The 24,616-nt window shown below is 38.3% G+C and overlaps 1 protein-coding gene across 1 annotated transcript in view; it reads left to right on the forward strand.

The window, feature by feature from the left end:
- SPOCK1 (SPARC (osteonectin), cwcv and kazal like domains proteoglycan 1) overlaps positions 1 to 24,616 on the forward strand; it is a 314,902-nt gene that overhangs the window by 103,736 nt on the left and 186,550 nt on the right. The window contains exon 2 of the mRNA XM_086621457.1: positions 4,024 to 4,069. Within this exon, the coding sequence (XP_086477583.1) occupies positions 4,024 to 4,069 (46 nt within the window). The remainder of the gene's footprint in view (positions 1 to 4,023; positions 4,070 to 24,616) is intronic.

A 24,616-nucleotide genomic window follows, 5' to 3' on the forward strand; every position in this document is an offset into this window, starting at 1 on the left:
AGTTTGACAGGAGCCCGATTTCTTTTTCTGGAAGTAGAAGCTGAGTATTTACCTGTGATGTGAGGCTTTGAGTCCATCAGGGACCTGGAGTCAAAGGACTTGCAGTAAAGCTCCGTACCGTTCCCTTCGGTGTGTTTGTGCTCTGTGAGATGGACAGGCAACTTCTAGAGTTTGGAGTTCACATTTATTCCTGGCTGTGTGCGGAGGCCAAGCCGATACATCACGTTTATACAATGTTGGGTTGAGCTGAGGGAGTCAGATTCAGTTTTGGTTTGCGGTATCAATTCTGTTTTCATGCATGATTTTAGGTGTGCAGTGTCCCTTCAGTTAATTAAAAGATTAACGTAGTCATATGCAGCCACTGAACCATAGGCAAAACCTTCCAAGTGTGAATTCTGTGCAAGGACAAAGATATGTTTAAATATTTGTTCATCAAAAATATTTCTCAGTAGCTGTCATCGGTTGTATTGAAAGGGATCCATGCCCGGTTTTGCCTTCCCTTCAAAGTCCATCAAATAAATAGTCTTTAAAGGCAGGTAGGGGGAAAAAAAAAATTAATTCTCTCTTATATCAGGTATGTAACAGATGAGTCTGTGGAAAAACACTTTCTAGCGTTTTTGTCAGCCAAGAGGAAATGAAAGAGCCTTTGTTTTGGTGCCCTACGAGAGAGAAACGTGCTCATAGAATGGCATTTGGCTAATGGCACAGCAGGGGGAAACGGGGCCATGACAGCAAAGGTGGAAAGGTCGGACAAGAAAGAGAAAATTATTTCATTTGGAGGTGAAGGTCATCTGAAATAAGTGATTTCACATTTAAAAGGCCGCTGAGGAGAAAATTGATGAATGTTAACATGTTTTTATATTGGTTTATTTCATTCTTTTTTTCTTTTCTCATTTGTAATGCTTACGTATTCAGGAAGTTGAGGTAGGTTTTTCACTTTTAACTTGTAAATATCCATAGAGTGAATAAAAGTACTTAGAATATATCGTAATGCATATTCACTTTAAACTCTTCTGTTAATATTGTTATAAATAGAATGTATTGATACATGCTCATTATTAATGTGTTAATATTGATTTATTAACATGTTAATATTAAAATGACATCATGGATTCATATGTTACAGCAGGCATAAGGTATTTTAAGCACATCAGTACCTGTCCTAGTAGGAAGTTCAGAAATACGTAAATTTCCATGCAGTAATTTTTTGTCAGGAAAGTGTTTTATTGAATGGGAATGTTAAATCTTGTTAATCGAGCTGATTGTATTTTATATATATGTATATATTTTGAATTATATACACCTGGAAATCAATGTTATGTTTGCGCACTGTGTATTGCTGTATCAGCATGCTGGTTTTCTGTTGGAGGACATCACAGTGAAATGATGGTTTCCATTTCGAGCTTGTAAGAGTTCCTCCTCCTAACAAAAGTCATTTCGGAATAACGTATAAATTTCAGCACCTTGCAGAGTACTAGCACAAAGCCCTGTCCATTTTTCAAGTCAGAGCTTTAGGTGGTATTTAAATGAGACATAGATTTTCTGCTCAGCCGTATCTACAGGGTGAATTTCACCTTTACAGTGCCATAACCGTTCCGTTACAGTTCTTACTGGTATCAGTGCTGAAGTGAAACTCCAGTCCTGTATTTTCTGTTGTTCAGTTGGCATAAGTTATTTTGAACTTCTATTGACTGCCTTGATCTAATGTATGTGTAGTCATGATTTGCTCCTTTAAATAATACTGAGGTTTATGTATTGAAAATCTCAAAAGTTTTCTCTGTTCTGCTTTTTAGGGGTTTTTCCATATTTTTTTTCTTGTGTATTTTCCTGTGTTATACTGTAGTTTCAGGCATATTCTAAAATAAATATAGTTTCCATTTTCAAAATAAGGAGAAGGAATAGGTTTATAGAAGAGATGGGTGTTTTGTAGGGTTTTTTTTGAGGAAGGTGCATTTTCTGTAAAATATTCCTTTGACACTGAAATTGAGATAAACCCCTTTTCCAATTCTTATTTCAAAACTGGTTTCAAATGCCAACAGCGTAAGAAATCTTTCTTGAGATTTAAATTATTTAACAGTTTCTGATGCTGAAAACCCAGCAGCAAAGCAATAACCTAGGAAAAAATGTAACCCGGCAAAAAAAAGAATATTTTGTTGCTGGAAAAAAAATCATTCTGCTCAAAAAGCGTAAAAACCAACACATTCTGAAAAGTGATTAATGCTTGGTGAATTTAGCATTACATCATAATCAATTACAAAGCTTTGTATAACAATGAGGGTGGGGTTTTTTGTACTAAGCAAGCTGTGGAATTCAAAGGCAAGTCTGGGATTCTATTTCTGGTGCCCAACTCCATACTTCTGAAGAAAAAGTGTAGATACTTCTGATGTATCTGCAATAAATTATGCATAAAAATCTTTGTTGTTATTGTGGAACACCGTCGCTGTCCATGAAGTCAGTGTAGACACTGAGCATGACTGTACCTGGAGAAGGGAAATACATTTCCTTCTGAGCATCATGCAGAATTACATCCAGCCCCCGTCATTACAGGGAGCATTTTCCCATCCTTGCCTGCGCCCAGAGCAGGACAGCAATCCACCGTTCTCCACACTGGAAGAGCCACTACTTTCTGCTTCTCATGCTGGCCATAGCGTTTGGGAAGGAACACACTGCCATAAGGTGCATCTCCTGGTGTTCATTGAGGGCACAGAGAGTCCCCTCTCCTCCTCTAACAGCCCTCTGGGCTGTTCTGAACCCAGAAATTAAGACATGCTGGCTTCCAAGTCTCCATCATGTTCCACGTTAGAGTGCTTGGACAGCATGAGAGCGTGTGAAATTCAGTGTACTGGAGATAAACAGTAAGCAAAGCCCTGTGGAAGAAATAATTTAGGTGTCTTATTCACACTGATGGGTTTTCAGTTACCGTCCTGGCAGGAAAAAGGAATCTAGGTGTCAATTCTGGACAGCTTGATAAAGACATCTCTTCAGTGGCAACCCTCAAGAAATGAATACAGAATACCGGATATATTAAAAAGGAAATAAAGATTAATATGCAGAAAAATACCACAGTGTTATAGACATTTTCCATGCTTCCTCACTTCAAATCCATTATGCTGTTGTTATCACATCCTCTCCAAGAGGACACTGGCACGATATACAGAATATGCTGAAACTAAATACAACAGTTGGGCTTGGATCCCAGTTCTTCAGGTCTAGGGGTTGATGGCACTCTGAGGTGGGGGAAACTTTGCCGTCAGGTAAATATTTGCTAAAGACATAAAAGAGAAATTGATCCAACACACACAAGAGTTTTCTGTTGTTTCTGCAGAAAGACTCGTTTGCAGCAGAATAATCATTTGGGTAGGCACTGACAGGTCCTGCCTTCTCCATTTTAAAGTCCTGCCAGAATTATGTAAAACAGAACCACAAAATTCACAGCAGACTATTATCTTTACATCAGATTGTGAAAGATTTTTACAATTCAATAGTGAGAACAGTGACAAAAGTGTTTACTGCAAGTGTTGCTGGATGTTATTGTGCTCTAAGTGTAACGTTTATGATATTTTTGCTGTATTTCTGTACATTCACAATGATGTGATTTATGTGTGTCCAAATGAACATAAATATTTTGGGATTTACTTTGCTGACCTTTCACCACATCAGGAAGGTGTGGATCATGTTGCATTATCTGAAAAATATGCTCTTATTTTTGTTGTCAGAAGTTGTAGACTGATGTGAAATAATCAGTTACCAGAAAACATTTAATAACAGGCATACTTTGAAAAACAATCTGGAAGAAAAATTTGAGGTGCTGAATCCAAGGAATTTTTTATTATTTTATTTCTAATCTGCATTTACTACTCTTTAGGACGCAACCTGTTGATAGTTTTATCTGATTTGAGATAAATATGTTAGGATCAAAAGATGAGTTGATTCATTTGTAGTTTTGTTATGTAACATTGTACTGAAAAGACTTGATTATATTTTTCCTGACTTACCTTTTTTTTTTTTTCCCTTCCCATTTAGGATGATTATTTCAGAAACTGGAATCCAAGCAAGCCTTTTGATCAAGGTAAAGTTAGTACATATTTTGTGGTTATCTTCTGCTATTTTGTGATATCCCCATATACTCTGTGGCTTTCTTCCTCCATCTGTCCCATGCATTAGTGAAGAGCTATATTCATACTTACTTCTCATTCCCAATTTAGTCACAGCTTGAGGTGCTTTATGTATAAGGGTTTGACTCATCTCTGTATTTTTCAGCCACGTTTTTTAATCCCCATCCATTCCAGTTTATATTCAATGATGATATATATGCTTAGAAAGATTCTCTGTAACCCTGAAGCTCAGTCTAACATGGAATTTAAAACAGATATCTTCATGTATATTTCTTTCATGTTAAAAACTTTGCTAAATTAATGTCATAAATGTAATTATTGCATTTCCTAACACTCAAGGGGCCATTTTTTTGAAGCCAGTTGTAAGGTATGAGTTTCAGGGCTGTTTTTCGAAAGAAAAGAGAGTTGTGTGTATGCTGCTGATTCAGATACAGATTCTATACGTGACGTTTTGCACTTTGCCTTGGTGAGTTGTTAAGATAGGGCAGTACTTCAACAATTTCCAAAGGACAGGAAAAAAAAAAAAAAAAACAAACTCGTTGTGCTCAGGATATCACTGTAAACAACAGCCATGCCAAGGAAAAGAACTTCAAAATGACAATTTGAAAGAGATCTCGGATAGCATCTCCACATCAAGCATTCTCTGCTTGGTGTTCATAGCTAGCAACAAACTTTTCAGATGGGATGGTAAGAGATGACCGTAGATGAACATCGCCAGAAGCACTAGTAGCCCTGATGTTGGTAGATGTGGTGGGTTGTATTTGATAATTAATGTCTTGTCAGTAAAAAATGCTGTGTGCTAAGAAATCTCAGCAGTTCATTCCTCTGAAAGACAGATAAAGGAGTACAAGCTGATAGCATGCCATAATTTTGTCCTTAAAATCAGAATATTGTATTTTAACTTTGCTATTTGTTACATTTATCACCCTGACGCTGAAATTCTGTAGTCTGTACTCTCAAAAAGTGCAGTATGAAACTGTTTAGGTCTTATGTTTCATTGTTTCTGAAGTCTTTCTCGGACATTTTCAGGACAAATGTTAAAAATTGCCTTTTGCACAGCTTCCTTTTGATTTGCCAGACCCAGTTATCAGCTGTTTGATTTCGGGAGGGTAACAACACACGATACAAAGCGCAGGTCGGTTGGCTTCGCTGTTTGCCTTTTGACAGTTGCTTGTTCCTCCTGTTTGTAGTGTTCAGTGAAGCTCATATAACTCCTACTTGAGAACACATATGGGGTGGGGATATTACAGCTGTAAAGTCACAGGTAGAGGGTAGGCTTTTTCCATTGCTTAAGGCATTTTTAGGATCCTGGATATTTTTGACTGGCTTTGTTTTATTATTCAATGTCATCTGCTCTGCTCTTGTGAGACCTCACTTGCAGTACTGTATTCAGCTCTGGGGCCCTCAGCATAAGAAGAACAGAGTCCAGAGGAGGGCAATGAAGATGATCAGAGGGCTGGAGCATCTTTCCTATGAAGGTAGGCTGAGAGAGTTGAGGTTTCTCAGCCTGGAGAAGAGAAACCTCCAGGGTCATCTTATAGCAGCCTTCCAGTACCTAAAGGGGCTATAAGAAAGCTGGAGAGGGGCTTTTTACAAGGGTATGTAGTGATAGGACAAGGGGCAATGGCTGTAAACTGAAAGAGGGGAGATAGAGATTAGGGATAAGCAGAAAATTCTTCCCTCTGAGAGAAGTGGGACACTGGCACAGGTTGCCCAGAGAAGTTGTGGCTGCCCCATCCCTTGAAGTGTTCAAGGCCAGGTTGGATGAGGCTTTGAGCAACCTGATCTAGTGGAAGGTGTCCCTGCCCATGGCAGGGGGGTTGGAACTAGATGATCTTTAAGGTCTCTTCCAACCTTAACTGTTGTATGACTCTATGATCATGCCTCTTAAATTGCGGAACAGCACTGTCCTAGAATTTTATTCAAAATGTTATCCTATAAGTTTCAATCTACTTCTGCTCTCAAATTTGTAGTGATTTTAAAAGATTTTAGCCTAAAGTCATTTAGAAAGGAATGATCATATACACAGTAACTACAATGCAAATTAATTTCAGTCATGTAGATCCATTGCACAGTCCTCCTCCCTTTTGGATCCAATGTTCAAAGTTAAGTGACATTAAAGTCAGTGAGTTAAGTGAGACTTCTATTGACCAGAATGTGAAGTGGCTATTTGGATATATAATTATTGTAATTTTACATTCAGAAAAGGTATTTCTGCACGCAAATTGCATAGGCAAATTATCAAGCAGGCAGATAACTGCTTTTTTTTTTTTTTAAAAAAAAAAGGTTTATGGTGAAACAGTCACAATGTGGTACACAGAGGGAAACAAGAAATTGGTAATTACATGGTCTTCTCCATGCATGATTTATCTCTGGTGTCACTGGGACATAATCAGTGGATAATGGTTAGAGAATTGTAGATAATACCAATGTTGCATAATTGCAGGAGATGCCCAACAGTTTACTTAGTTATTAATTTTTTAATAACTGCTTAAAAAAAAAGCAAGCCATGTTACAGAAAAACATTTTTATGCCTCTAGAAATCAAATATTATGAAATTATACTTGTGAATCATACCACAACTGAGAAGAAAGTGAGTCAGTTAAGAAAGAGAAGGAAAGGTGTGAACGAATGAAGAGCTAACTAGATAAATGGCAGGCCAGTGGAGGAGATGAAACGATACTTTCTTTATTTGCTTTCAGTTTGAGCTTTGGCAATCATTTCTTTTACAAACAGGAGTCATAAAAGGGAGCAGCTTTGCTGGTAAGAGATTTGAATCTTCAAAATTACTGAAGTGTTTAGGAAGCAAATACCTATTGGAAGCCTCTGAAAGTGCTTTTAAAAATTTCGCTTTACATCTATTTCTATATTTAGTTGCCAAACATGTTCCTGGTATTGTTCGTAGGTAGTTCCCAGGAAAATCACTGGGGGCTTACACATGGTTAAGAGCTGAAGAGCATAGCTTCCCTATGTTTATGGAAATGGAACTTCAGTGTCAAAGGAAAGGGAAAGATGATGTTTTTGTCAAGGCATGTATCCACAGAGAGATTTTCAAAGGCATTTGAAGGATTTAGGATCACAAATCCTATTGACTTCAAAGGGAACTTGTGCTCCTACCACTTTCAGAGGCCTTGTGACCCTCTGTCTTCCCAAGAGGAAAAACAAAAAGGTAAATCCTGACAAAATACTGCAAAAAGATTTTGAACTGACATGCTTTAAAACTGTCTTGTTCGTTGTGTTACTGAGATGTCTGACTCTGGGCAAAAACACAAATCGTTTTAGAGAATCCGAAATCGCACATGGATACCTTGAAGCGATACAAGCAGTCGTACATCTGTTAAAGATTCATGTCTCTTTACAAAGAAAAGGATCGTTTCTCTTTCAGTGTAAATTTTCTCCCAGACTAGGGATGATCTGTCGTCAGAAGGCGGAATGCGGATTGGGCGATGCAGTCTGGGCGTGATGCTCTGCCGTGCACAGAGATCCTACTTAAATCCTACAAACGGATTTTATTTGGCCAATAGGTCATTCCTTTTGACGAAGAGGTTCTCAGCAGTGGTAAAATTTGCCTTGACTGGAACATTAAAGTAGCCATTCATACCTCTCCAAAGAGTTTTCTTACACAAAAAATTACCTTAGGAAACTGTTGCTTAGTTTAGTGACATATACATGGAGCATGTGAGTCTTTAGCACTGACCCCTACGTTGTTATCACTCAAAAAAATTAAGAGGAATCACATCATGTTGCCGCTTTGGGCCTTATGAATGAGATGCTCACAAGACTAATCCTCATTTTGTATACGCATATAGGTATATATACATGTGTAAATCTATGTATAGAGAACGAGAGTGCTATTTAAAGAGGAAGTGCTGAGACAAAGGAAAGAATTCTTTCTTTCTCTTTTCCAGGTGTTTTCCACCACAAGTTTAATTTCTGTCATTTTCCATGCAGAGAAAAAAGACCAGTCAGAAGAATTTGTTTTAGACCTTCTACGCGGTGCAAACTGCAAGAAAATTATTTAATCTGTCTTTAGTCTTTAATTCTCCGTTCTTCCTGCCCTGACATTTTTTTCCATATTGTTCCTTTTGGTTTTAGGGTGTTTAAATGCCCCCTATGCTCTTGTATGATTGTGGAGACAGAAAAGCTTTTATTTTGTGTTCTTTGGGGTTCTTATATCCAGAGAGCTTGTGCAGATCCTGCGGTAAGGAGCCCCAGCTTGCTCCCGTGAACTCAGTAGCAGCTCTGTGTTCTCACCACACGACTGTTATTTTGAGAGATATCCCAAAGGCAAATTTTAACTTCACAACACGAAGAGTCTTCCTACAGTGACTGAAGACAAAAAACTTCTCCAGTGGGTGAATAAAAGCAGACAACTGCCTCTCTCCCTGGGTTGTATGGGAAATCTGAGTCTAGCATCACTAAGCTAAGGCTAACTTGTGTGAATACCCCCTGTTTGGGACAGATTTACAAGTTTTTAACATTTAAAGTCTATTTCTCAATTCTAAATCCATAATCATGTTTGGATATTGTAGTTGTGAAGTCGTTATATGGAAGCCAGACTGTAGAATCATGATGAAGGAGCTGGCAGGGCAGCGTGTAGAAGTAACTGAAGGTGGCTGGTACCTGCCAGAAGTGATCTCGTAAAGGCAGCTGGAGGATTCAGTATGTTGAACAGATTTAAAAAACAACAGTAGGCAGAGGTTTTGAAAAATCAGCAGAGTTCTGCTTCTAGGCTTGTATTTCATTTGCATCTTTTAAAGAAGAGTCTTCTGGGTCCAACCAACTCTGTATTCTTTTCTAAATAAAAGCTAGCTTCATTCAGGAGCTTGAATTATTTAATTAGGCATTTAAAAACAATAGCAGTGTAATCAAGCCATTTGCTTTCTGCTTGCAATGCAGAGAGAGATATCTCTATTTGTGTCTCAAGAAGAGAAACACCTTGTTTTGTAAAAAACCCATACATGACTTTGGCTGAAACAACCCCGTGAGAGTCACACGAGGTATCGCTGCGTAACACGCCTTTTCAGAGGAAGTCAACTTGAATGGTTCAGCTGCGTCTCGGAGGGTGCTGGAGTGATCTGAATTTATTTTTAGCCTAGCTACCAGCCCAGCTTGAACCCAGGAGAAACCAATAGAAAGATGAGCGTCTCACGGACCGCGCCGAGCTAACGAGGCGTTCGGGCTGCAGAAGGCAGGAGAGCGCATAGACTGAAAATGATTGCCAGTCATTAATATTGAACTCAGTTCTGTCAGAGTTGCAGAAGAGTGGAAGGGGCAGGTTAGCCAGGATTTTAAAATATGAATCAAAGGGTTGGTTTTTTTATTTTTTTTTTCCTCACAAGGTCATTTGAGAGTTCTTAAGGAGCTTGACAGCTAGCTTGACATACTTTCGTTGTCTTCTCCATCTACATTGGGGAAAGAAAAGAGGGAATCGGGGAAAAAGTTTAGCATAACATTCACAAGTCAGAGATTTTGGTATGGTAATTAAATGTGTCTGATATTCTGCACCTATTCAGACTTGCCAGAAAATTAACTCATTAAGACTTTATGTATTATAAGTGGAAAGTGCTAAAAAAAGACATAAGTTTTTTATTGACAATTTCTGCTAAAAGCCACCTCTCAATAGCTGTAGTAAATTCTTCTACAGGCAAATAGATGTTACTAATTTTTATGGGAAGATGCACAAATAAAGAGTACATTTTGTTAGGTTTAAAGTTGCTGGAAACAGTTTGGAATGGTGTCCAATTTACTTGCCATAGGTTTTTTTTTTAAAGTGTCCTCATGCAGAACATAGGAACTGTAGAAGTAAGAGGATGCACTTTGTATTGCAGATACCTGAGCTCTGAATGCAAAAATGTTTAGACCATTGAGCTGCCATTATTTGTAACAACGAGGCTATGAAAGGGGGAAAAAACTTTGGTTCTGTTGTAGTGCTGAACTTTTTCCCAAATCTATGCCTAAACCCATCCACTGAACTGTGGAGCTGTCTGTTCAAGTAGGTGCAAGTCTCACCCGTTCTGTTTTGAGTTTGACACTGGGAGATGATTGCAGTGGACTGAGCTGGCCTGAGTCTCCTATGCTGACCCTGCGTCCTGCACCGAGGCAAAGGAACTGTCTAGAAATGGAATTTTACCCATCACTGGTGACAGAAATCCCAAGTGTTCCAAGCTGCTGGACTTCTCAGGAAAAAAGGGTCCAGATTAGAAATAGTCTGAACTGTCCCCCTTGTCTTCTTCCAGCCTTTGTCTTTGATTTCTCTTTCTTTATTCCCAGTCCTCTTCCCCAGTAACTGAGAAATCTGGACAGAGATACCTCTTCTCAAGGTTTTCATTATCTGTCCTGAGGTGAGGGCGAATAAATAAACAAATAAAAATAATTGCAAAATCCCTCTTCCACTGGACTGTGTGAAAATCTTCATCTGCCTGAATCAAACCTATCAGTGACTGACTCTAATGTCAGACACGCTCCTGTAGACTCGACTATCATTAATTAGAGACATGAATTCTCTATCATTTTAAAGAATTCCCCTTGAGCACTAGTGAAAGTCTAAGCTGGCAAAATACCCTCACTTTTGGAGAGGAAACACAGCTTTTGAGTGGATTGTGGCCTCCAGCATAGCCTAGCCCATGACTTTCACAGTCCAGCAGCCCCGTGGAAGTGAATTTGTCAAATTTAGAGCTTTATATCTGGAGAGAGGTGTTTTGGTATTCATGCTTGCTCTGCTTCTGCGTTGAGTTGTACTTATGTCTTTCCAGTGTTGAACTGGCAAATCCAGACTCCAGAAATGGCCTCCTGCAGCTGTGCAGAATAAAGTTTGCCTAAAATTCATAAGCCTTCTAAAACAAAAAGGATGATAATAGGAAGCCTGCGATGTGGGATGAAAATCATAGAACCTACAATTATTTTTGAACATGTAATTTTCTGTTAGCCCAGTTAAGATGTTCTTTGAGAAAAGCCTGAATAAATTCCTTTCAGAGAGTTCTTTAGTACTGTACACATCTCTGGCCAGAAATATATGTTAGTTTTATAATAAATGTTTTCTATTACTGTGCCTCAGATGGCAGATTTCAATTGAATAACTTATTTCGCAATTTATTTTTTGACTGTGGTTGAATTAGTTTTAGAGGCTTATTCATAGGACAACTGCACATGAATTACGTTTGTAAATCTTCAGTAAATCAGTACAATTTTAAAACATGGTAACTGAATCAACAGAAAATAGTTGAGATGCAGCACATGAAATATGGTCTCTTCCATCAAATGCATTTCAAGCACATATGGCTGCTTATATCCTCCAAGCAGATGCACGTGGTTCTCTGTGTGGTAGAAGCATCATATTAAATTCCTTATAAGCTTGTAAGCAACCTGTTTTGTCACTAAATATGGCATCAGAAGTGACAGAGATGGGGTCTCTGTGATTGCATTATGGCTGATGTGCTTTGAACTGAGACAATGATCGATAGGTTGCTTGTCTAGAATTTTATTAGCACTTGGGGAGCACTTGTTAGTTTTGTCAATAATGGTGCTGGCTTTCTTTTAATATCTCTTACTTCATTGACTGTGAAGCAGACATGATTTTTAAAGGGAAATTTGTGCCTCCCCATGCTCATCTGGCTCCTGTTGAAGTAAATACATTTTGGGGGATATCACAGGGCCCAGCCCTGCTCTCATTGACATCACTTAGCGAGCAGGGGTCTCCTTCCCTTCGCTTTGGTTCAGTATATAGGAGTTCATTTTTGGAAACCTACCTAAACCTTTAGAAATGAAGTGTGTTTGGAAAATAAATGCCTGCAAAGCTTCCTTCCTTATTTGCTGTAAGAGAGACCGCAGTGCATTATTCAATCTAGCTGCTTTGGTTTGTATTCTGATTTAACTAAGCCAAACCAATCAGGGGCAAAGTCTCCAGCTTTGAAATATTATTTGACTTAAATATTGGATGGCATAGCAGTAGATTTATCTTGCATGTTAGAGTGAGTTTTAAATCACTAACCAGTCAGAAGAGTAATTTGCACAGTATTTAAACATGTTTATATGCATTTGAGTTAATAGGTGATTACTAACTGTCACTTGATTCTAATAGAAAAACAGGAGCTCCTGTGGAGAATGAAAGTAGAAGGCAGAGTGAAAATGGCCGTGAAAAGATATAGTGCGGAATTTTTGGGAAGAGAAGAACATCAAAATAATGACAAGTTATTTCAAAATCGTATTTCAGTAAACTGAGAATTGGTAAGGCATGAAATACAGCAAGAAAAATTAGGATAACTGGCATTTTTTCAATATAAGAAGCACAAACATGAATTATCCAAAAGCCAAAGGCTTGGGTAAGGTTAAGGCTCGTAGTGACTTCAGTGGCAAGAAGGTTAGGTAAAGAAGGTGCAATGAGCTTGAACTCCTAAGGGATTGCAAACAGTAGCCCCAGGCTCCGAAAGCCAAGTATAAAATGAGATGTTTGGGCAAGGATTTAAGAATAAAAATTTTTCACAAGTGTATTGGAAGGAAAAAAAAAATCAAGAAAAATGATGGCTCACTGGAGACTGATGCTTATATAAAGGCATTACAGAGAAGGCCAGAGCATTGTTACCTGTCTTTGCTTTGGCTTTCACTTAAAAGGTCAGCTGCGACCAGGTGGCTATCATCATTAATATCTCCAGCTGAAGTGTAAGATTCTGGATTAAGGAAAGAACAGGCTTGAGTAAATCAGGTGTTTGCAAATCAGCTGGAATTGTTCTAAGGCTAAAGTGAATTGGCTGAAATAATTTAAAGGTACTAAAAGTTATCTTTGAAAATTTTTGGAATTGTAGAAGACTGGAGAAGGATAAGCAGCGTGCATTTTTTTTAAAGTTGGAGAAAGGAAGAAAATTGGAAATTATATCCTGTGAGTTGAACCTGAAATCCTGAAAAAAAAAAAAGTATTGGCATAAATATAAAAGTAAATATTTGTTAGCATCAAGAAGGTAAGGGGATGAATAAAGCTGCTATGGATGTCAAACTAAACTGATTTTCTCCTGTGACATTTACAGGCCTTGAGACTCAGGGATAAGCTTGCAGTATCACATATCTTGACTTTAATAAGGCTTTTGATGTTGGCTTACATTACTGTCTTATAAGAAAGTTAAAGAAAAAAGGTCTAAAGGAAATAATTATGAGGTGGGTACAAAATCAATTGGAAAACTACATTCCGGTAGTAGCTGTCAATGGTTCAATGTTGGGCTGGAAGGATAAATTCAGTAGGGTTCCTCTGTGATCTGTTTTGGGTCCAGTATTATTCACCGTTTTCATTAAATTGTACATCTTGAAATTAGTATGCTTATTAAATGTAGCACAGCAATAAAATTCACAGTTGTCTTAAGAAATTAAAGAAATAGTCTGAAAGCAAAGGATAAAGTTTAGTCTGGGCAGATGCAAAGTTCTTAGGTAAGAATAATCATCTTCACAAAACAAGATGAAAAACAATCGGATTGGAAATTTGGAGAAAAAGGGTAGGGGATTACAATGGATTACAAATAGAACATGAGTCAACAATGTCATTCTGTTGCAAAAAAGGCAAATGTTGCACTGGCATGTGTAACTGTGAGTAATCCTTCGGCTCTAGTCAGCGCCAGTAAGACCTTGGCTGGAATACGTTGTCCAGATTTGAGTACCAGGCTTCTAGAATAACATGAATCAACTGGAAAGTACCCAGAGAAAAGTAACAGATAGGATCAGATTTGCAGAAAATATACTTTATGAAGAAAGACTGAAGGACAGGTGCACTTCCTCTGTGGAAAGAAAACAAAACCAAACCAAACCAACCCAGAACAACCCAAAAATCCTGTTTTCAAATACATAAAATTAACTGCTAAGTGGAGGAATTGTTCTCTGTCCATTGTGGATGTAACAGGGAGCGATATGGTCACATTGCAGCAAAGAAGATTAATGTTAGTCTTTGTAATGACAGCAGTACTGAAGCATTGGGAGAGATATTTTGAAGAGAATATAGAGACTCTGTCTTTGCAGGTGTTCTGAAACATGTTAGATAAATGCCTTGCAGATAATGACGCGTTGATAGCTGATCTAGCTATGGAGAAGGGGAATGGAGTCAGCATCCTTCCCAGAATTACTGTTCTAGCACCATGATTCTGTGATTGTATTTTGATTAATGGAAAGCAGCTAATTTCATTGAAAGCACAGAAGAAATGCTGAAGAAGCTATTTTTAAAATAGATTTCCAGTCAAGCCAAAGAAGGGAAAATAAATGAATCGGTGTCCTTGACAGACATTTTGGCACCACCTGAAAAAATACAGGTTCTCATTGGATGGGTATAATGTGCATAAACTTCAAGATAGACACTAACCACAGTTCTTATGGGCTTGCAAACCTCCATGAGTGTAAACAAGGGCTGGCAAAAGGCAGCCCATTTTCTCTGACTGCTTCTCCCTGTCTCACTTGCTTTCTAATGTAGACTCAGGAGGACTTCCTGTAGATAATTCTGTACTTAGATATTAGTGAGTTTTTTTTGTCTGGGCAGGAATAAAGGTCATGATCTAGCCCTAAGGTTAAAGATTTGGATGAAAATCAGTTAACTGTTCTCTTCCGATTCATTAGCTAAAACATGACAATGCATGTGTGTTTAGGAATTAAATCTCCTCCTGCAATAAACCTAAGTGCCCAGGTCATCCAAACACTAATTGAATCACAGCTGTTTTTCTTCCTGGTCTTACTGCTTCAGATTAAACGTATTTGCATAAAATAATGTTATTTCTGCTCCAATCTGATTGCTTGCATTCTAGCTTTGCAGTCCTTAGAATCTTACTTTAAGCTACAAAACGGTGCTAAGCAGTACACAGCAAGATGAATAAAAAATGTTCATATGTATTCTGGTGGTGTGCCACACTAAAAAGTTCCCCAAGCATAGTATGTTGAAAATTAATATCAGTTTGGTGAGCAGTTTAGTCATTTAATCATCATGTTCTGTCTTTTCTCTGTGTCTGGTTGAGATGTATCAACGGACCGTGCCATTGATATGTGTCTCTGTTGGCAGTTACTGCCCAACACCTTGCTTTAAAGGTCTTGTCAACTTTACATATGTTGTCTTTAAGATGTAGGGACAGAACAGCTGTACCTGAAGACCAGAATTTGACTTCCAGTGTCCTTCTTGAAACTTCTGTTTGAGGATTTGATCTATTTTATCTAGGGGAGATTGATAAGCGTTGTTGTGTTGGACACGCGCATCCTTGCAGTGCCTCTGTAGCCGTGCGAGAGGGATGCATACAGATCAAGTGCTGCCCCCAAATCTGGAGCTTCCATGCTGGCTTTAACCACAAAGCAAGACAGTAGAATCAAACCTGTAATATAAGTAGGTTCTGGTCCTGGGATAGATTTAATTTATAAGCTGAGCAATTGAATCACTTAGTCTCTTGCTTGCCATCTTATCCTTAACAGCAGATAAACAGAACTCTGTGATAAATGGATGTACGGATAAGCAATCCTAGGGATCATTGCATATTGCAGCAATCTTTGATGCAATGTAAGTAAGCATTATTGTAATTATTTTAATGTGATACATCAGCGTGTTCATGGAGTTTCTCCTTTCTTTTAATTGCTAGGGGCTAAAAAAAAAGAATCAGAAAATGCGTGTATAATCTCTAAGAGCAAATATATCTCTACTGTGAAGGCTCCAGCATCTAAGCCTATTTCTCTGTTCATTGGGGACCTGTGTAATGACTTTTCATATTTAAAACCAAGAAATGAAACATTGCTGACACAGGCTGCAGAAGTCTGAAGCCCTGCTTTTCACAGTGTTAAATACAGCTAAGAAAAAAATGTAACTCCCTTTCTCTCAGTAAACCATAAAACTACCTAAAGAAGCAGTGTTAGCTAAAAAAAAAGTAGCCATGATTTGTTAATTCTGTTCTGAACTCTAGCTCTAAGGGTTTTAATGGTTATAGTAAATGCACTCTAACCCACAGAACCTATTTATCCTCAAAATCCAGATTATGTTTAGCTATCTCGAAGGAGAGCATGGTGCAATAATTATGTACTTCTGTAAGCAACATTTCCATCTTTGATTTTTATCAGTACCTTGCACCCTTAATGGCAGAACTGCAAAACGTCCATTCTTCCGTAGGTGCCAATGCATTTGTTTTGCTCCCTGCTGGTTTTTCTACAATTTTCCTGACATATAAGTGATACAAGAGTCACATGATGATTGTCTGCAATATGCCCTTAGAAAGACATTATATTTTTAACTAGTTTTTCAAGTAGCAGTGTTCTATTTAAGCTTCTCAGCACCTCTTTACTGTGGTGAATATCCAGGTTATAGCCATTTATAGAACCAAAACCTAAATGCTGTTATTCATCTTGCAGGTTGTCTTTGTTAAGTGTCTGTCTTCCACAATTGCTTACTTTAGTAAACTCAAATTTGTTTTTTTTTTCTTTTCTGTTCTTACTAGCATGGTAAGAAAACATCCTATCTGTCTGAATGTCCACTTGGGCTAACAATTTTTGCACAGGTCAAACCATTTGAAGTATATAAGAACCACCACAAAAAGCCATGTTCAAGTAATGCCATGAAAAGCACAAGTCTGTCTGAAAAATACCAGCAGGACCTTAACATGATATGTCCCAGTGTCAGAAATAAATATATTGGTCTTGATAGTTTAGAGCATAAAGATCATGAGTTAATACTTTTTATCTTTAGATACTTCCACAATAGAACTCCTAAATACGGCATTGCGATGTGCTGGTATAGGCTGTACGTAGTTCTCACTCCTAATCACCTATCTTTGCTCCTGGCTGTTCTGTTGCAAGAAATGTGACTTGATATTTAGGCAAACATTTTTCATTTTCTTTATGTTTCTCCTTCTGAGCTGCTTTTTCACAAAGTGGCACTTCTAGTGTGTTTTCCTACACAGGACTATGCCAATAACATTTTTCCAATGCCTATAAATAAATTAAGTATACTGTGACTTGAAAGAGAAATCGCTATCAACTGGTGTTCCGCTGCCTACAAAACATTTTATCTTCTTTCAGTTTCTATTACTTTGCTCTCCCCTGACTTCGTATAGGAAGTAGTATTGCCAGTTAGTGTCATGTGGTGCATTCGTGTGTAGCATGCTTGATGTATGGAACTATTGCAAACACCTAGTGTGGATAGCTCTGCTTTTGGAATTGCATCGAAGATGAACTTTTTGACAGATGGAGCTGTTGATATGATTTGGAAATAGACCTATTTGTATCAGTCAGTCAGATACTCCGTTTTTCAAAATGGAGTATTTTTTTTAATAAGGGTTTGAGATGAAAGAGGAGGGAGAGGCCACCCATCTAGTGGGAGCAGAGAGCTTGAGCCCAAAAGGAGGAATGCACTCGAGAGCTACGTCCATTGGTTTTATAAAAATACAACAAATAAATTCCTTTCCACAGGCTTCACTTTTAAATAGGACATAGTTGCTTAACTTTATCTCATCTTTACAGTACTCCGAAAGCCGGATGCCTAGCCAGGGGTTGTCCATTTTGTCTTTGTAGTAGATGCTGAAGTAAGTGTTTCAGATGAGGAAGCCACTTTGAGGTCTAGCTGAGACTAATTAACTTTTAGAAGGCTAAAGTTAGATGGAAACAGACATTGCACAGAACCTGTCCAGGAAAGCAAGATGCATATAGGGACCTCTTATAGACAATGTGATCTCAGCTTCCCCAGAGAAGAAGAGGTCGAAAGCACAATGATTGTTAAACTTATGAGGATCCTGTCACAGCTGTGAAGCTCAAATTGGGTGAATTTTATGCTTGAAACTACTTCCACGTTTTCTGGAAGAGATGGTGCAGTCCAGGAGAGAAGTGCTGGTCGTTGTTATAGTTCATTACATGACCCCCTTGTTTGCAGGGGGGATGCTGCGGTCCAGAAGAGTCGGGTGGATTAGCGTAGTGGTACCAACTATGCTGTGCTTAGTCCTGGAGCAGGGTCCTCGATTCTTTCAGTTTCTTGCGCACCCCGTTCTTCTGGCTTCCCTCCAGAGTCCCTTCCCTTTGACCCTTCCCAAAAATTCTTTGGTTCCCTTAGTTATGGGACAGGATAGACAATGGGTCCACTTTCTGGTTTGCTGTTGCCATTGTTGGCACCCATAATGTGGTCTTTCAGGACACTTCTGAACATGTTTATACCTGATGACGATCAGTGGATTGTTTTCATAATTTCCTTGTGCATAAAAAACAAATTCACGGTTCACTCTGTGGTTTGGGACAGGAGATGGCTCATATGTTGTCTACTTCTGCTAAAACAAAGTCAGCTAAAGTTCACAGGCTTACACCAACAGCTATGCTGACTAGACCAAACTCCAACGTAAGATATTTGGAAATTGCTTTATCCGTGTTTTCTGAAACATTAAAGAACGATGAGTTCTGCCAGGCTTTCAAATGAACAAAAGAACTGAGAGGAAATGTGTGACATTAAGTAACCATAGCAGGTGTCCCTTACCAGCAGGATTCTCCTGGAACACCCTTCTAAGCATTTGTGTCATCTTTGTGAAGGCCAAAGCTTTTGAAGATTACCCTGCTCAGAATATGGCAAAACACCAGATAACCAGTGGGGGAAAAAAGTGTTTTGGGGTGAAAGCTGCAGGAGCTGAAAATGTATGATAGTATCACTTTTACTGTTTTGAGTTGGGAAGGGATGAGGAAGAGAAAGAGAGAGCTGAGAGAAGTGAACGTGAAGTATGCAGATGATGATGTTTAACACTTTGAAAAAGAATCAGATAGTTTAATAATGGATTTTCTGTGTGACAGTCCTTTGGCATAGCTGATTTTTACCTGTCCATTAGTATGCTGGCTGTTTGGTCAATCTAGCAAAATGGAGAGTCTTTTGCTTGCTTTCCTGAAAGAACTGGAATTCTGTGATCTCTGTGCTGCTTTTAAATTAAAAATTATTGTTTTGAATTAAAATACTGAATCTAGACTCTCCACACCTTAAGATAGGAAGTTTTTGTCTCACTTCTAGGTAGTATTCAGTGAAAGAAGGGATGGGGGTTCAGAAGGTTGCTGGAGTAAGGCAGTACGAGATGGAAATACTGCTTTCTGTGGGGTAGAGGGACCAAGAAGGGAAGGTTTAAAGGTATGTCTGCAGCAAAGGTTTTTTTTGTATGAGAACATTTTTGTTAATTTTTGGGATGTCTACACTAAATTCTATTTTGGTATTTGCATTCATGTGTTTGTCCAGTACATTGGCGCAATAAGATGTTTCAAAAGGAAATTATTAAAGATTAAAGACTGACATATTCACAAGCATGCTTTTTTTTAAGGCACTGAATAATTATAAGAGGCCATTCTTATATATGTAGGCAATTTCCTCAATGATAAGAACTCTTTGAGAAATTAATTTTCAGCATGCTGACTAAATAAAAAAATTCATTAAAATCTTTGCATGGTCTGTAGTAGGGAGCTAATAACAATGTTTTGTCTTGTATTTCAATTATGGTAGATGTGAATTAACTAGTATTTTAATAAAAATTAGTAGTAGCGTCTATTTTTCGTTGAGTGGTGTGAATTTACGTGATGTGTCTGAAACGTAAAGACCCTAGGGTGTGGATATGTGTGGTGAATGGATTTTATTTTAATGAATTCCAATATAATTGCCCTGTCTTGGCAATTAAAGTTGGGCATTAAATCTTAAGTCATTAATTCCTTTGCATCCTTTTTTTTTCTTTGGGGAGAGAGGACGAAGTACTAAAAATTCCTTTAAGCTTATAAAGCTGGAAGACATGTATGACAAATAGATTTTAAACGGATTACTAAGAGGTGGAACACAAAGGCAGAATTACATCGGTGTCAAATTCTGCCCTCAGTTATGTAGAGGCTCCTTGGTGAAGTTATAGTGATTTAAATTTAGCTTAGACTTGCATTACTTGGATGGAAAATGCATCCTCTTTGGGTATTTCTCTTTTTCGATCATTCTGATAGAAACCTGGCTAACTGGGTATTTGTATCACGTGCATTTTCCTACCCATGTGGATATCATACATTTTGAGAATAGTTGAGCAAATTTGGGCCAAACTAGCTTCTCCTTTGTAAACTTAGGTGAATTGCTTATCTTGGACTGTGGCTTTAGCCCGTTTCTTCTCTGGCAGATAAAAGTACAAAGGTGCAAAAGCAGTGTTGATATTGTTGGTAGAAATACCTAAAACCTTTGAGGGATTGGGAAGCCACCTTCTCATCTCTTGCCCTCCCTTAACGAAATAGTCACAACGATGCCTCACATCTTTTCATCGATTCTGCTGGAGGTGTAGTTCTGAGTACCCTGATGGCCTCGTTATCTCTCTCCTATGTGTGTGGATGTATTTATTATAGCAGAATTGGACTAAGCTGGGATAATAAGATGGAGTCTGAGGTTTCTGGCCTCATTCTTCAAATGCTTGTGAATTATAAGGCTGTGGTTTTGAAAGAAGTTTCAAAGTGAATAAAGCACACGAAGCAGGATTACACGTGTGTCTCATTTTGTGGTTTTGCTGTTCAGTGCTATTTTCTAGGGGATCACTTCATAGCAGAGACTGAAAAAATATCAGTAGTCCAACCATTAAAAAACAAACATGTGTGTGACCAGATCTCTGACTTCCACAGTTTCCTACCAAATATGCCTTAAAGAAAGAATCTGCAGATCCGGAGGCAGTGATGAGCTCAGCATGATCCCGAAGTTTGACAGTCTTAGTTCTGTTCTTCTAAATGCTGTCTGATGCTGTTATGTGCTGTGTCCTTCTAGTGAAGCAATTTCACACCTCATCTGCTAGAGATGAAAATGGCAGGGAACAAACTATAAATCCAGCAAAATCTTAGTTTAGTAGATACATCATCCTATCAGAATCTTTTCACATAAGTAATTAGTTTATCACTTCCTCAATCCACTAAACTTGCAAAGGTTTGGAAATGACATGGGGTGATGTTATCTTAAGAGGCTCTCAAGGTGTTAGCTAATCCACCTCTTCTCCCAAATCAGCATCAACTGTGTCTGCATCGTTCGTGACACTTATTCACCACATTCTTAAAGACCTGCAGTGCAGGACACTCCACAGTCTCCCCGGCAATTTGTTCTGGTACTTTCTTCCGGTACTCTTAACCATTAGAAATTTGTAACCTGAACTTCCCTTTTTGCAGTTCAGACTTTTGAATTGAAACTTCTGTGTTGTGTGCCGTTGACATGACAAACAATTGGGTGTCACATTGTATTTAGTGGCCTTTTCTTTATATGAGGGCTGCTTGTTACTTTTCCATTCAGCGCTGTCGTCTTAACCACAGACTTGTTAGTTCTCTCAACCTGATCAAAGTGGGGCATTTCGAACTCATGGCAGCATATACCAAGAAACCAAGTGTTTTAGGAACTAGGGGGTCATCTTCTGTGTATGATGGTACACCTGTGTACATGCCTCTTGAGTTTCTGTGTATGTGTGGAATGATATAGGTATACACAGGCACGGAGACGAATGTATTTGGTGGTGGTTTTGCAAAAAGGCAGGATCAGAGGAGAAAGAATAATATGCAATAGGATTTGAAACAGCACTTTTACATTCTGTTCTTTCCAGTTAAGCTAGAGTGTTTGAGAGAGATTGTTGTCACATCCTCCCAAGATATAAAAGCAGTAATATGGTTTCTATCATGAAGAGTTGCCGATACATGTTCTAGAGACCACACCAGATGCTTTATGGCTCCTGATTCCTTACTGTTAGGGCTTCTGGACATTGGAGAGTATGTGTGTGTTAAGATCTTAATTATGCAGTGCAGTGATAAAACTTTCACATGCAACAGGGCCTGTATCAAATTTAGGATATTATCAGGACAAATAAACTACATCTGTAACATTCCTCTTCCCCACCTTTTTCACCTCATGTGTTATTCAGTGTGTTATGGGTCTGAAGAAAGTTGTAATCTCTTCTATCCCCATGGACTTGTTGACTACTGGCATTATAGAGTTGGCAGAATTGCAGAACTGAGAGTTTGCCACGCACCTGAGAATCTTTAAGCACCTCTCCAAAGGTCTATGATGCCAAACCTAACTCTTCTGACTGCAAGCATGGGCATACGGTGTTTGTTTATCATTCATCTGCAATAGTTCCACCTTGTTTTCTGTGCTTTGAATGTTTTTAATGACTTGCAGAGAACTGGGATGTGATTTCATGTATGTACCCTGCTGTAAAGCTCCAGGCATGAAATCTGGGAAGGTTTTCCTGAACTGGACTAGTAATTACTCAGACACACAAAGAATATCAGTCTAATGGAATGAACAGGCCAGTGGTACATTCTCATTGTTGTATATGACTGTTCATGCTTTATTTGACTGCTTTTAGATATTTGCATCCATGTGCTTGTCCCAGTTCTTGCATTTGAACGAAGTATGTTTGATCTTTCTTCAGTATAAACTTTTTTCTATATAAAATGGAAGATAACTTGGGTATTTCTTTCCTGCACTTTGATTTTTTCCTAGTATTGTATCTTCCATCAATAATGCAACCCAGTGTTTGTATCCCTTGTCCTCTTCACCAGAATCTCTGGTTTTCAGTTTCAAACAAATGATGTTTCCACATTGTTTGAAATAATTTCACCCTCATTGCTTTCATCTGGTTAAATAAGCCTTTAATCCATGCTCATAACCAACAGATCTTTTACTTTTGTGATGTTCTTCCTAGTGGATGCCTATATTACGCTATGGTAGTGCAGATAAGGTGGGATTGATCAGTTTATCAAATGACAGTTATTACTGGACCATTAATTCTGGCTATATAGTTGATTAGAAGTACAGATTTTTACACCTAGGGCCAGTGATATTTTTTTATATAATATAGATTTAGAAGATATTTATGCAAGCAGAAAATTGAATCAGCATTACCATCAGTGCATTAAATTATGGCATTTTATTAGAGGAGAATTCCTTTAGAATATAACAGTAGATACAGATGGGGAGGGGAAGCATGAGGATTACCAGGAAGGGTTTAGCATCTTTAAATTACATTCTGAACTTTAAAGTGTTGTGCATGCCCAAAATCATTCCTTTTGCCTGTAAGATATCACTGATACATGATTTATGTGTGTTCAGTGTGCACACTGCTCTCCCTGCATCACTAGATGCTAGCGACAGTTTGGCTTATGTGCTTTTTGATTTGTGCAGTTTGAGAGAGTGTGGTCTCCTGGATCAAATTAAATAAAAGAAAGGAAGGCAAAAATTCTTCGCTATATGGAAGGCTGACTTTTGTTTTGCCTTAAAAACAAGTGAATCATTGATATGACAAAGAATAACTGTTACTTAAACCTGACTCTGAGCAGCAATACTGTGGTTGAAATTTCTGTGCCAAAGCTGCTCTTGGCTGAAGAGCCCGATTCAGCTGCCGACTGGCAGAGTTAGTACACTGCAGTAGAAGACAGGCTGTGCAGGTGATGCCACACTTTCCTCTACATCCCCTCTATTCCATAGGATTTTCTCTTAATGGTTTGCACAAAGGTACAATTGTAGACCAATTAGATGTTCTTGGCACGTAAAGCTGTCTGCAAGCTAGGTGTCATAAAGCAAGCATGGTTTCCATTTTCCTGGGAAAACCAATCAAGTTTGGTCAATGGTTGTCTTGAGGGTGGCCTTCCACGTGCAAGGGGCAAGCAAATGGGTGGATACATTGTTCTATATGTTGTTCTACTCTGGATATAGCCAGAGGCTGCCTGAGAATGTCCTCACTCCAGTAACAGCAACCTGTGAGGACTTGTTCAAAGCAAAAGGTGCTGGTAAAACAGTAGCTGAGCACTGGATCTAGTTAATCTCTGCCTTCAGGTACCCCAGACCTGTTATTTTTGTGGAACAGGTTCATCAATACATAGCACAAATCCCTAATGCATTGCAGACTCCTGTTTATTTTTTATTACAACTTCTTTAACATTAGTAACTTGTTTGTTGATTGTAGTCTGTTTGCTTGTGTAGCAAATTGTTTCCCACACATGCAAATCACCTTAAACAAGTTAGGAACAAGCTGAGATCATGATATAAAGTGTCTGAATTTTGTTTCTAGTTGGTTTGCTCGTGCGTTCCTCTTTTTTCGTCTCTTATATGCAAAACCTCTTTGTCTCATTCTGGGCATGCTGGAAAGTCAACAAAATTGGTCTATAACTAAGGATCCTGCCTATTAGAAAGAAGTAAATATGCTTTATCCCTGGAATGTCCATGCAGTAAGAATTTGTCTTGTTATCATCAGCTTTCTGCCAGATTTCTGGCACATCTGTTAGGGAAAGTACCATCGCAGCCACCTTTTACTTAAACTGTTTGATAGATTTAGTTTATAAAAAAGCAAACTGGAAGGTGATGGATTGTGTAGTATAAATTCCTTCATGCTAAGGAAACTCTGACTGCTAAAACAGCTTTAATCTCACAGACGAAAATTATAAAAACAACTGCCAAAAGTAAATCCAGATTAATAGAAATTGGAAATTACACTTACATTTTTAGGGAGTGCAACTAAATTGTGCACCTTTGCTATAGCAGAAAATGGCCATGGAAAATTATAGAA

The sequence above is a fragment of the Tauraco erythrolophus genome, chromosome 16 (assembly GCF_009769465.1).
Source record: "Tauraco erythrolophus isolate bTauEry1 chromosome 16, bTauEry1.pri, whole genome shotgun sequence".
Classification (NCBI taxonomy): Eukaryota; Metazoa; Chordata; class Aves; order Musophagiformes; family Musophagidae; genus Tauraco; species Tauraco erythrolophus.